The sequence below is a fragment of the Rhinolophus hipposideros genome, assembly GCF_964194185.1.
Source record: "Rhinolophus hipposideros genome assembly, chromosome: 10".
In the NCBI taxonomy this organism is placed as follows: domain Eukaryota; kingdom Metazoa; phylum Chordata; class Mammalia; order Chiroptera; family Rhinolophidae; genus Rhinolophus; species Rhinolophus hipposideros.
In genome coordinates, this window is record NC_138056.1 from 77954914 (window position 1) to 77968935 (window position 14022).

General features: G+C 37.5%; 1 protein-coding gene across 1 annotated transcript in view; it reads right to left on the reverse strand.

Annotated features, from left to right (window-relative positions):
* Positions 1–14022, reverse strand: part of ARHGAP20 (Rho GTPase activating protein 20) — a 138369-nt gene that overhangs the window by 105197 nt on the left and 19150 nt on the right. Inside the window, 1 exon segment of the mRNA XM_081062599.1 lies at positions 12667–12749. Coding sequence (XP_080918725.1) covers positions 12667–12749 — 83 coding nt within the window.

The following is a 14022-nucleotide window of genomic DNA, read 5'->3' on the forward strand; positions in this document are numbered from 1 at the left end:
TTGTTTGGAGTACTAGTTTTTACACCCATGTTCCACAGACATACACTGTTTCACTCTTTCAGTTTACCATCCTTTACTTTTACTCTTACATAAAAAACAAAACAAACAAACAACTACAAAAAAAACGTACTGATATAAGCTACAACATGGATGAACCTTGAAAACATGCTAATTGAAAGAAGTCAGTCACAAAAGACCACACAGTGCATGACTGGATTTATATAAAGTGTCTAGAAAAGGCAAAGCTCTGGAGACAGATGAGATCAGTGGCTGCTTAGAGGTGGAGATAGGGGAATAAGAGACATGCGAGAGAATGAGGAATAACAGCTAATGGTCAAGATGTTTTTTTTTTTTTTTCTTCTTTTTTAGAAGGGATGAAAGTGCTTTAAAAGACTGTGGGGATGGCTGCACAACGTTGTGAATACACTAAAAACCACTGAATTGTACACTTTAAATGGGTGAATTATATGGTATGAACTGTATCTCAATAAAGCAGTTTAAAGAAATAATGTCATTTGGCCCCTTTTCCAACAGATGACATGATTTGGGGAAAAAGTGTTTTCATTTACAAATGGGAACAGCATCTGTTCCCATCTTTCTCCCTCTAGTTATAAGAATATATAAAAGGTACATGGGAGAAATATTATAGAAAACTAGTTTAATAACTTGATCTCACACAGTTTTGGAGGGTCAGGAACCAGGGCGTGGCTTAGCTGGGTGGGTCTGACTCAGGTCTTTTCTGAGGTTGCAGTCACACTGGGCCTTCAATCTCTGAAGACTTGGCTGGGGTTGGAAGATTCACTTCCAAGCTCACTTATGTGACTGTTGGTTAGAGGCTTCAATTCCTCCCCTTGTGCTCCTCTCTATAAGGCTATTCAGGACATGGCTGAATGATTATCCCATCATTCGTGCCACTTTTTGAAGCAGTTCTGGAAGTCCTCTTTTGTGAGTATCTTTCGTTGCGCTGTCATGGCTGCCTCAGTGTCCTGAATCAATTCAAAACGTTTACCTTTCATGGTCATTTTGACTTTGGAGAAGAGCCAGAAGTTGCACAGTGCCAGATCCAGTGAATAAGGTGGATGAGGACACACCGTAATGTTTTTGACAGAAATTTCTGTACCAGAAGCAATGTGTGTCATGGAGCCTTTCCATTATGATCACAAAATATAGTGAAAGCTGCTGCCAAGTGCCATCCAATGGAAAGACAGGGATCTTCAATTCGGGAAGCAGTGCACTGAACTAGTAACAGTGTGTGACAAATTTCAACTTGTCAGTGCAGTCAGTTGGGTGTAAGCTACGGTTGAGAGAAGGTGTATTTTAAAGTGTGCCGTAAACCAGCCCCCATCATGACAACACTCCGTGTCACACATCCCTTCTGGTATACGGCAATTTCTGTCAAATGAAAATATAATGGTGTGTCTTCATCCACCTTATTCACTGGATCTGGCACCGTGTGAATTCTGGCTCTCTGCCAAAGTCAAAATGATTCAGGACATGAAGGCAGCCAAGACGCGCAACTAAAGATGCTCACAAAAAGAGGACTTCCAGAACTGCTTCAAGAAGTGGCAAGAACGATGGGATGAGTGTGTTCGAAGCAAGGGGGAGTATTTTGAGGGGGATTAATGGCAATGTGTCTCTTACTGTAATATTTTTTTTTATTTAAACTTTCATTGTATTGTTTGATCACACCTCATACATCAGAGAACCAATGGCAGTAACTCATAACACAGATGACATGTTAAATATGGTTTATTCCCACTTTACAGATAAGAAAAGTGAGGCCTGAAGAGGTTAAAGAATTTGCCAAAGTTTTACACCTGATAAGAAGCCGAGCCAGACTCAAACCCAGAAAGAATGGCTGCAGAGTCTGCACTTTCTTAACTACAATAGTATGAGGCTTCTCAATAATAGTAACAATTATTCTTCTGCTTCCTGCATAAGTCCTTTTTTCAGGGCTCTGAAGGACAGTCAACCATGAAATTCAAAAGTTCCTCTGAGAAATCCTAGCTTTCAAGATGTACAGAAAAGGGAGTATCTAGCAGGACAGCCTGCTAACCCTGTGGAGCGGGGTGAGGAAGGTTGAATAAACATTTACTAATGAGGTAGTGCTTTCCTGGTGCCAAACTGAAAGATAAAATTGAATCATAACTGTAATTAGCAAATTAGGCTATAGATGGAATGAAGAAATTAAATGGATATACTGTTCTGCAAGTGTAAAACTAAATTAATTTGACCCTGTTAAAGCCCACTAGAATGTGGAGAGACTTAATGTAATCTTCTAAAGATTTCCTCCCAGAATCAAATCATAAGAAAATAGCACACCACAATAGGAACAGATGTATTTGATCATTTTTAATGAATATGAAAAGCAATTTGAAAAGAATTAAGTGATATGTGGGCCTGGAAAGACTTTTGCTTAATAAAGCAATGAATTCCATTTTGGTAAATATGTGCCAACTTTGCCACCTTATAAAGCAATTGCTGTCTCTTCCCTTTACATCTGAATTTTACAACTTTGGAAAATGTTCCTTGCAAGGCAAGAAGGAAAACTTGCATACTGCTAGCAGTTTCATGTATTAAATTTCTACTTTGCGTTCTTCTCATCACATACCTTAAATCATCCATGGGTCTATCAATTAAAACCTCAGAACACAATGCCCTAAATTGTAGGATAGGCCTTATGTAGAGCCAACTGGCATGTAATGCAAGGCAGCACAATGAATAGAGGTTGGCACAGATTTTGTTTTTCTAAGATAACATGTCAATATACAGTTGGCCCTTGAACAATGTGGGGGTTAGGAGTGCTGACCTTGGCACCGTGGAAAATGTGTGTATAACTTTTGACTCCCCCAAAACTTAACTATAGTATTTCCCCATATCAGAGGGGGATTGGTTCCAGGACCCCCAGGATACAAAAATCCACAGATGCTCAAGTCTCTTATATGAAATGGCATAGAACAACGCATACAGTTGGTTGGCTTCCTGCATCTGAGAACTCCCAACTGTGCATTGAAAATACAGACCCATGGTTGGTTGAAACCATGGATTCGAAACCCAGGGATACAAAGGGACAACTGTATATTTATTGAAAAAAATCCATGTATTAAGTGGACTTGCGAAGTTCAAACCCATGCGGTTCAAAGATCGACTGTAATTTACTGTAATTTTAAAAAGGTTTTAAACGTCTTTAAAATGCAAAATTTTATTTCAAATACTTATACCAAGAAACTGTACCTAGGTACAGAAAGTTTATAGAATTCCAAAAGAAAATCCAGTAACTTTTCTTTTAGATTGACTTTTCCTTTAAATTATATCAAACTTACCACAACTATCTTAGGGTCTCAGTTAAGAGTGGCCTTCATGAGGTCATTCAATTCATTCCAATGACCATATCTGGAAAGTTCACACTAAACTATCACAAGTAAAGGCAGTTTTTCACTGTGTTATGAAAGATTTGACTACAATCCTCACTAAACTAGAATACAAATGTTTTCCTTGCATTTGAAAGTATGGTAAGTTATCATCTACTTTAATATTAAAATTATGATGCTAACATGACACAGAAAAAAGGAAAGGGAATGATGAGGAATTTGTAGGACACAATAGGGGATTGTCTGAGTAGGACAATGTTGGCATGGGTGTGTGTGTGTGTGTGTGTGTGCGTGTGTGTGTATGTGTGTGTGTAGTCATGCATAACAGGAGTGAACTGAACAAGAGGAAGTAGAAGCCAGTTAGCAAACAGCTGCTTTCCTAGTTCTCCAATGTCTTCTGATTTGGTTGTCTCCCTCTAGCATCCTTACCACAAACCAGCCAATTCTATACGCATCTAATCTTGATTCATAGCTTTGGCACACAGAATCTCCTAGAGCCTCTTCATCTCAAGTGGCCAAGCAAACCAGGTCAATCCCCTGTATTTCAAGCCCTTATTTCCCAGAATCATTCTAGGCATACTTTGAACTTCTGCCTAGGGAGACATCAAGAGTTGTCAGTATCTATCAAGAATAAATCCAGTGGTGGCATTTTGCCATTTACACACGTTGTTCTCATTAAAAAGCAAATTATACTCGGGAAAAAAAAGAATAAATACAAAATGTTCTTAGCTAATCTTGCTTCAGGCCAGACCTAGAAATATAATTGTCTTGCTAAAATGAATTTAATATTAGACTATAGCTGGCTTTCACATGACATCTTTCATCTTTTTTATTTCACAGCTGTTATGGGAAGAGTCTCTCACCAGGATAATATGTACTTTTACTTCTGTTGTTACTACTGTTACTATTACTAGTAATAATAATAGATAGACTTCACACATATAGCATGGGTCATTTACCATATACTATGTGAAGAACTTTACATATACGAGATGCACTTAGTCTTCCTTATAACCTTATGAGGTAGGTTTTGTTATTATCCCTGATTTAAAAACTTACCCAAGATCACACAGCAAGTAAGAGATTCACACCTGGCAATCTGACTTCAGAATCCATGCTCTTCGACACTATATCATACTCCTTTTGTTTGTGTAATGCAAAGAATATTTCATCAAGACCAAAGACCTGGGTTTCCAATCCTGTCTCTCATGCTATAATCAACTGTGTGACTTAGGACAAGTCTTTGACTCAATTCTCACAATATAATGAGCCAGTCTCAATGAATTGCTTCTACCATATTTCCCTGAAAATAAGACCTAGCCGGACCATCAACTCTAATGCGTCTTTTGGAGCAAAATTTAATAATTTTTGGAGCAAAAATTAATAATGTGTCTTTGGAGCAAAAATTAATATACTTATAGTATATTATATTGTATAAGACCAGGTCTTATAGTATACTAAAATAAGAGTATAGTATAGTATACTGGTCTATAGTATATAGTATATAGTATATAGTAATAGTATACCGGTCTTATGTTAATTTTTGCTCCAAAAGACACATTAGAGCTCATTGTCCGGCTAGGTCTTATTTTCGGGGAAACATGGTAGTTATACAATACTGTGATGATAAAGTAGGTGAGTTTCATTAATAAACTTGACTTTGCTGGATGAGTCAGGAGGTTTAAAGCTTGAAAATGAACTATGTCTAAGAGAAGGGAAAGAAACAACTATTAACTAAGTAAGTCTTCTAAGCATTTTCAGTTATTTCTCATTTTATATTCTATAATTCAAGCATTAGATTCATATTTTACAGAGGAAAAAACACTGACACTCAGAGATGGGGTAATTTATCTAGGTCATACAGAAAACCAAGATGGAGAGCCTGTATTTGAATGCAGCCAAAGCCCAAGCTCTTTCTTCTGTATCACAATGCTTCCCTGGCATTGTCTTTCTCTCCTCTCAGAAGCAGTAAGCAGAGATTTAAAAGGGAATGTATTTTGTTTGGTTGTATTGTTCATTTGTTGCTTCAGATTTATATCCCACATATCAGTGAAGTCACATGGTTCTCAACTTTTTCTGTCTGACTTTGCTTGCTTAGCATGATAATCTCAAGATCCATCCATGTTGTTGCAAATGGCAGTATTTCATCTTTTCTTATGGGGTGTGGGGACAGAGTTCCAGAGAGCAGTTTCCAGTTGGCCTCACGTGGAAAGGTGATGGCTTGGGTAGTAGATGGTCATCCGCTGTGATTAGTTGGCCATGAGCGGTAAGCAGTTAGCCATTAGCCACTAATATAACTACCGTGCCTATGCTAGGGGGTTGGCAGAGAAGCGGATGCCGGATTGCAGCTAGCAAGTGCGGTTAGTAAGCGGATTACATTGCGGATCATGTTGATCCTACTTCCTGTGTCTTGCCTGGCCGCCAGCAAGACTGGGGTGCAGGAAGACCCCTCGTTGGGGTACTGGCGGATGTTTGCTTTTGTGTCTTGACCAGCTGCCATCAAGAATACGCTAGGGGGTTGGTTGGTTGGCAGAGAAGTGGATGGCAGATTACTCATCCTGTGGCTCCTGCTTCCTGTGTCTCCAACCTCGCTGCCAGAGAGAATATAGTGGTATGAACCCCCTAGCCATGGCTCCGTTGGTGTTTCTTTTTGGCAGGGAGTGGGACCTGAGACCTGGCATGACACCAAGTAATATCAAACAAACAAAAACTCATAGACACAGACAACAGTTCAGTAGTTAGCAGAGGGTAAGGCGGGGAGGGGAGTGGTAGAAGAGAGCAAAGGATGTCAAATGCATGGTGATGGAAGGAGTACTGACTCTGGGTGGCGAACACACAATGCAATATATAGATGATGTATTATTGAATTGTACACTTGGAACCTATATAATTTTACTAAGGAATGTCACCCCAATAAATTTAATAAAGATTTTTAAAAAAGGGAATATATTTAAAGTGCCCAGCACAAAGTTTTGCAAACAGCACAGACACAATAAACTAATTTGGAAGTGAGGATGGTGACAGGTGAATTCCAACTTAAAAATGCTAACAGATTGTAATTCTAAACAAATGTTGGTACACGTTTCTGTAATTTCTTTAAGGTGGGGTGAATACCATATCAAAACAAGTGAATTTCTGGAGGAAAAGTTTGTATGATTTGAATTTATTCTTAAGTAAACAATGAAGAAATACCACAAAAATGCCAACATAGTATTTCCAGACCATATACATGAGTTCTTGTGGTATTATGCTACATGAAATAACTTCCTAACAATAACTCAGAATCATTTTGTTAAAAAGGAGATTCCTTTTTCCCTAGCCAGAATTTCACAAATAATGTCAATGAAAAAAGAAAGTCTCCTATGTATTGGCTACTTAAAGGAGGGCAGGAAATTCAGAAACTACTGTACTAACTTATTAAATTCCTATTATGGTTTGGAAATTGAGTCACTTGCTCATTCACTAATTCATCCAACAAATACCAGTTATGTACAAGGCATTATTTTATTAACAAATGGTGGGGACATTAAAGGGAACATGATGTAAATGGTGATGCCAATACAGTGGGATGAGAGCTATGATTAAAAGATACATACAGTGCTATAGGAGCATGAATGCTACTTATGAAGGGTTAGAGGAGTTCCTGAAGGAAGTGACATTGGAGCCAATGCTAGAGAGTATAGTGTGTTTAGGAAACTGCAAGTAATTAGAAATGGTTAGAATTCAGAGTATGTGTAGGGAAGTCTTTTGACTTGTTGAATTTCAACAAAGAGTCTTGCCATGAGGAGGACTAAGACATGAAGTGAGGTTGTCCTTAAACACAACTGAACACCATGTGTTTGAGAGTTAAAACAGTTGAGCGCAGCCATGTAGGGAAACCACTAACCTTCTTAGTGTGAAAGATGTCTGTCACCTGCTATGCCAGGAGATATAATAATTACTTAGAGAAATCACCTCCAGCTGGTCTGAATAGTGTCCACATACAAAAAAATGTTAGACTCTCTAAACTGCCTCTTCTGACATGTTCTGTGGTTGATCAAAGAACACTGGAGGTAACACAGCATTTAACACATAAACAGTTAACTCACCAGTTAACCTAACTCTTTCCTCCTCTTTTAATCCTAGCTCTTGTTCATTAAATTCAATAAAAACTGAGGTGCAACACAGCCGTTAAATGAAAGCATTCTTTCAAATTCCTCATGAATGTTTGCTAAACTTTGGACAAAAGCTTTATCATCTAGAAGTCATTATTTACTATGTAACACCTTAACTAGGGGACAGTAGTGGAAATAGTAAGGTTCTACTACAAAGTCAAAATCAGTATGGGTGTAATTCAAGATATATGAAATGCTATGATTACTCTGTTTTTATTCAAGAAATATGCAATGCTAATAAGTGAAAAACACTATTTCTTTGCTGCCGCCCCCACACAATACATGATAATACATGTAAAGCGATAGTAAAATTCTTTTTAGGTACTACAATTTTGTTGTACAGTATAACGTTCAACTTGAAATATGTGTGCTATCAGCTTGGATTTTAGAAACTTTTCGTGTTTCCTAACAGATGAAAATGTGAGTTACTTTAACAACTTTGTTGTTTTGTTTTGCCTCCCCGCCCTCGCCCCCAGTTTTTAAGCCATTGTTTCTCAGTCTAGTTGTAGGGTGCAGCTCCCTGAGCCTTGCTCTCCTCGGTTGCCACAGCAGCTCTCCTCTGCTGCACACAGCATCTCCCAGGACCTCTGGCTGTTCACCGCAGCCCAGCTCCAGGGAGAGCTATTGTTCACAGTCTTAGCTGCAGAGGGCGCAGCTCACTGGCCCATGTGGGAATCAAACTGGTAGGCTTCTGCATTAGGAGCATGGCGCTCCAACCACCTAAGACACTGTGCCGCCCCTTTTTAAAAACTTTGGAAAAAACTCTTTATAAAACAATTCACTATAGGAAGTTCATTGATAATTAATAAAATCTGATTTATGTAACTTTTGGGGAATATATATAAAGATGAACAAAACTCAAATATTTTCTTGAATGACTATTACACTAGGATTTGATTTCTAATTTTTTTTTAATTAAAGTTTATTGGGGCAACAATTGTTAGTAAAGTTACATAGGTTTCAGGTGTACAATTCTGTAATACATCATCTATAAATCCCATTGTGTGTTCACCACCCAGAATCAGTTCTCCTTCCATCACCATATATTTGATCCCCTTTACCCTCATCTACCACCCCCTTTCCTCCTTTCCCCTCTGATTTCTAATTTTAAAAAGACTTGAAACTGAAGAACTACTATTTATGTTAAAGTGAAAATTTAAACATTAGGGAAAGCAAATAAAAATTCTAACCACATTTGCATAGACAAGGGTTTAGAAGGACATGCAAATAATTAACAAGTGGTTACCCCTGGGATGGAGTGGGGACTTTGCTTTGTGTTTTATAACGTCCACATTGTCTGTTTTATAAGAAATATGTATTACCATTCTGTACTGTTTTGAAATTCTGTTTCACTATTCTTTTTAGAAGCATTCCTTTAAGAAAAGCTTCTTTTATAGCCTTCCACAGTGGTCTCCATCAAGAGTGTATCAGAATCAGACCACCTCAGGGATGGTGTGGATGCCTGATCGTGGCATTGTGCACCAGAGGCTAAACATTAATGAATGCCAACTATAATTTTATGTGTGTGATGTGATGGCTGGGTGTGAGGTGGGAGGGATGGTGGGTGGGGGGAGGGGAGTTCACAGTGTGAGGGATGTAGATGGTGGGCGTCTAAGTATTACCTTGTCTTGTACACCTGAAACTAATAAAAAAAAGAAAAAAATAAAATAAAAAAAATAAAAATAAATAAATAAAAAGATGATGTGAAGATTAAAAAAAAAAAAAAGAGTGTATCAGAATCAATCATGAAGAGTTTTTGAAACACATGCAGATGCCTGGGTCCCACTGCAGAATACTGATTTAGAAAGGCTTGGAAACCACCAGACTAGATGACCTTTAAGGATCTTTCCAATCCTGGGATTAAATTACTTGCAAATATTTTGTATGCATTCAACACCCAACAGCTTTTTTTGGGGGGGATGGTGGTATACATTAACCACCAACACCACATAGCGTAAAAGTATTATTTCTGTAAGACAGGTAAAGGTTCTGTCCCCCAGTCCTATGCACTCATATTACTGACCTAGAGAAACTGATAGGAAATAAACTGAAGATTAGAACATATACAACTTCAACTTAAACTTTTTTTCCCTGTGGTTATTTTGACCCAAAGCCCACCATATTTCTGAGGCAGGAATTTGGGGTACTGGCTCTAATGTAAGCACCAGTTATTGCAGAGGTGAAGGGAGACAGGAGTAGGGCAGGAGATGGCTGTGTATTATCATACTGGTTCTCCAACTCAAAGTAATCTCAGTAAGTCAGTGAGTGTTAGCATTTTCTCTAACCTGGCATTTCATCTACATCAGTTGCTCTCAATCCTATTAGACTCAATACACCTTCGTTATATAAAAGTCTAAGCACATACATTTATTTCAACTCCTCCTTTTCTATCCTGAAATAAAGTTCACAGATATTTAACAGAATTTCAAAAGTATCGATAAAATACCCTAACAGTAATATAAAGGAAAATGAAATGAAAGTAATTAATAATAAATTATGTATTTCAGTATGTATGTGCTCAGGGATGACTACACTAAAAGATAATAAAGTAGTCGGATGCTTACACCTACTTATAATTAATATATTTAAATTTAAGAGAAGTAGGATGATAAGAAACCATTCCATGCAACAAGTACAGGAAAATGAAGTAAAATCAAGTGATTTTTTATAATGATTCCCAACAATACAAAGTACAATTATCTCTTGATATGCAAGGTAGCTACATTTCTGGAAAATTTAGTGTTTTTAAAAACTATATAAAATCATATAAAAACACTTTGTATAATTATGTAAGATTTCTCCCCTTCACAAATATGTCATGTATGGGACATTCATAAGCTATGTGGAAATCACACAATTCTTTGTTATGTAGGATATCCTGTGCATTACATGGTGTCCAGCGTCTCTGGCCACTGCCAGCTAAATCACTGAGACAAACTCAAATGCTCCCGAAAATTCCAAAATGCCTCCTTCCTGAGAACCATTGGTCTATGAGCTTTCCATATCTACAATCCTACTGTTACAGATTCTTGTCCTAGGTTAGGTGGTAGGTGGGCCACTATTGACCTCTGATCTCAGGCTAATGCTTCTCTGATGTAAAGGCTACTTTTAACTGAAAAGTTTAGCACGCATCCATTCCAGAAACTTTCAATAAGAAATTTCACCTAAAACGGTTTTTTAAAAAAGTAAATAATAAAGCTATTTTTATATACACAGTAGAATCATAGACAGGTGTACTGATAATTCTGCCTCCTCTCTATACCTTCCCTAAAAAATACTTTCTTCTGAGTTTTCTAGGTAATCAACGTCAAACTGAAGATATAACATTCTCTTTTATCCACACTAATGCATAGATACACTAATGCAAATAATCCAAACAACATTTATATATGGCACTGAAATGTATTACTGTAGTATTTATTTGGCATTCTATCTTTCTAATTAAAAGTAATTTATATTTCCTTATCAACCCAATTGTTGCCATGCAGCAGCCTACCTGTCTGTCTCCTCGTACCTGCCCCTAAAGAAAGCAGTTTGTGAGACGGATCCTTTCAGGGACTTTGCTTCACCTTTGTGCTTACACCTCATGTCTCCCTGTTTGGCCCCAGAAAGATGGCTGGCCAGTCAAAGACTGGTACGACTCCCGGGGGTGGGGGGCAACCCAAGCCAGACACAGCCATGTGGGGACCATCTGGGGAACTCACGGGTTGATAGAGGTGGGCACAGCCCTTCACCTTCCCCCAGCTAAGGAAAGCCTCTGCCTCTCTGTATTCCTTCCCACAACCTGCTTGGGAAGTGACTCAATGATGTGCTCTCCATCTATTCATATGCATAAAGGTTTTATCCCTTGGTGAAGTACTTATCCTGGGACTTAAGGTTCAGCTGTCTGCAGGCAAGGGTGATTGGCTTAAATCAGTTTCCTATTATAATGTGTGGGATTCACAGATCTTGAGATTGACTTTACTTCTTTTTGAGATTGAAGCTTTACTTCTTTTACTTCCACACTTAACTAATAAAAGTCATGCATTGGCCCGATTCGGGGCTCAGTCCTTGAGGCAGCAGTCCCTTGGCCACGCTTGCACTCTATTCTTGTCTACTGTCTTTCTTAACCTTGTGCCGCTCTCCTCGCTTCCCACAACTCTTGTGCTGGACGCGACACCCAATGACTAAAGTGTGTCTTTAGGTGGCAGGTAGGGGGGCTGCCTGAGTCTCAGAACTTGCTGAATACTGAGAATAACCTAAGTATCTTGATAGTTTCACTAACTGGGATTTAGCTATATAATTTATTTTGGAATTGAAAAAAATGCCATGCCTCCATGTGGATTTTATGTTAAGTTAGTCCATCATTCATAGAAATATCAGATACACCCTCACTTTAAACAAAGGTGACAAGGACTTCTCTTTACATAAAACGATTCACAGATTAAGAGAAAATCATCACAGCATTCCTTTGAACATAAAAACTCCTCTGAGTTAAAATGCCATTTAAAAATTAATGAATAAATTAATGATTGAATATACATTCAATTTCTACACATTATGAAAGATTTTCTTAAAATGTCCATTGAAATAGTATTCAGCCTCAATAAGTGAAACGGCCATTTCAATAGATATTTAGCTTGTTTTTCCATTTCAAATTTCACTAATTAATTCACTAATAAACTTAACCAATAATGCCTAAAAGAAGTCCACATTCCACTTTTTAATAATCTGGTTATCTTTCTTTGTATCTAAAACTGGTAAAAATTTGCCTTGTAGCCATCATGGGCATCACCTCGTGATACAAAAATATGCAAAGGTTTGTGCATCACCAAACATGTACGGTGGCTGAAATAACTCATATTTTAGTATTCTGATTTCTAATTGTTTTTATAAATTTTAACAGTATGTGGAACCTACATTTTTCATTTTTGTGTACTATGTGATGTGAGATCCACTTTTGAATCTGTTTTAAAACAATCATACATACCAGCTCTAAAAGGCTTTCTGATTCACAGAAAAGCCTTATTAAATAACTGCAGGGCAGAAGTCATATTTTGTATTATTAAACAGAGAGTTCTGGTGCTGACAGCAAACAAATAACTGCTCATATAAAAAAAGGTAGCGTGTACAAAATGTGTAATACAAAGCTTTTCACTTACTTGGTACTAGGCCGTTTTTGTAGTGCTTTATCCAGGATAAGGGATGGAGCACTCCTCCTCCTTTCTGCTAGTGATTTCATTTTCTGTTGAAAAAAAAAAAATCAAAATGAAGACCACATGGCTTGTAAAGGAAGTAAATGACAATTTTCAATCCAATTCAAAAAATTTTATATTGCGTATGAAGGAATTTGCAATCTCATTATAGAGATAAAATAACAACATCTAAACTAGCATACTAAATGTCAAAAAGCAGTCTAGGCAGTAGCATTTTTATGGTCAGAGATTAAAGAGGTTAAATGCTGACCACAGTATTTGAAAAAAGCATTATCATAACCATTATCATCCTTTACAGCTAACATATATATTGTTTATTATGTGCCAGGCCCTGTTGTAAAGGCAGGACTGGATTATCTCATTTATACTCCAAAATGTCATCAAAGTGGGTTCTATTATCTCAGGATACGCTGCAAACTGGGCTTCAAGGAAAGACAGGATTTGAAGAGATCAAGTAAAGGGAGGGGAGAAAAAACAGAAAAAACAAAAGATTGAGACTGGATTCTTACACTTAACAGACCTTTAAATATTCATACATTTAGGAATCCTTTCTTCAAACAGATTGTTTTGCTATAATTTAAAAGAAAACTTTTTTTTTCTTTTCTAAGTGGTATATAAATATAGAATTAACTGGATAATTCAGGTACTCTGTTTCAGAAGACTTAAAATCTGCGGTAAATGAGGTTTTATTCGACTTGAATTATCCAGATAATTACTCTCTAAATTCAATTTTATATAATTTAACACCTACAGATAGAGTCAGAGGGCTTGCCACTGGACATGGATGAGTAAAATTTACTGCCAAAAAATGTATACAAGTGGACACTTTGGTCAACGTTGCTCAAGCACTAGTTCGCCGTAATCAGAAGTGTCTGGACGTTAATGATAACCACTTTGAGCACCTTTTTTCATTGCAGAAGTCAAACGTGACTTGTATTCATCTTTTGTTATTGGTATATATTGAGTATTACGATTTTAATACAGTTTTCCTTTCTTAAAATGTGTATACATTTTTTGGGGCACCCTCTGTATAGTCACAAACAGCAGTGAATAAAGTCCAGAGCCATTCTTCCTGCTCTCTCTCTCACCCTGCCCTAACAAAAGGTCTCACCCACTGCCCCAGGGCCTAGGCCAGCCATGCTAGGGAACTGGACGCTACTCTAAGAGGAACCACATAAAACTAACGGGCTCAGTATCAGTATCTTATTACATGATTCATAAAGGAACTGCTTCTTTGCTAGTAAAATAAAACCTAGACCCTAGCATAGGAACAGAGCAGAATCATCCAGTGAGAAGGGGATG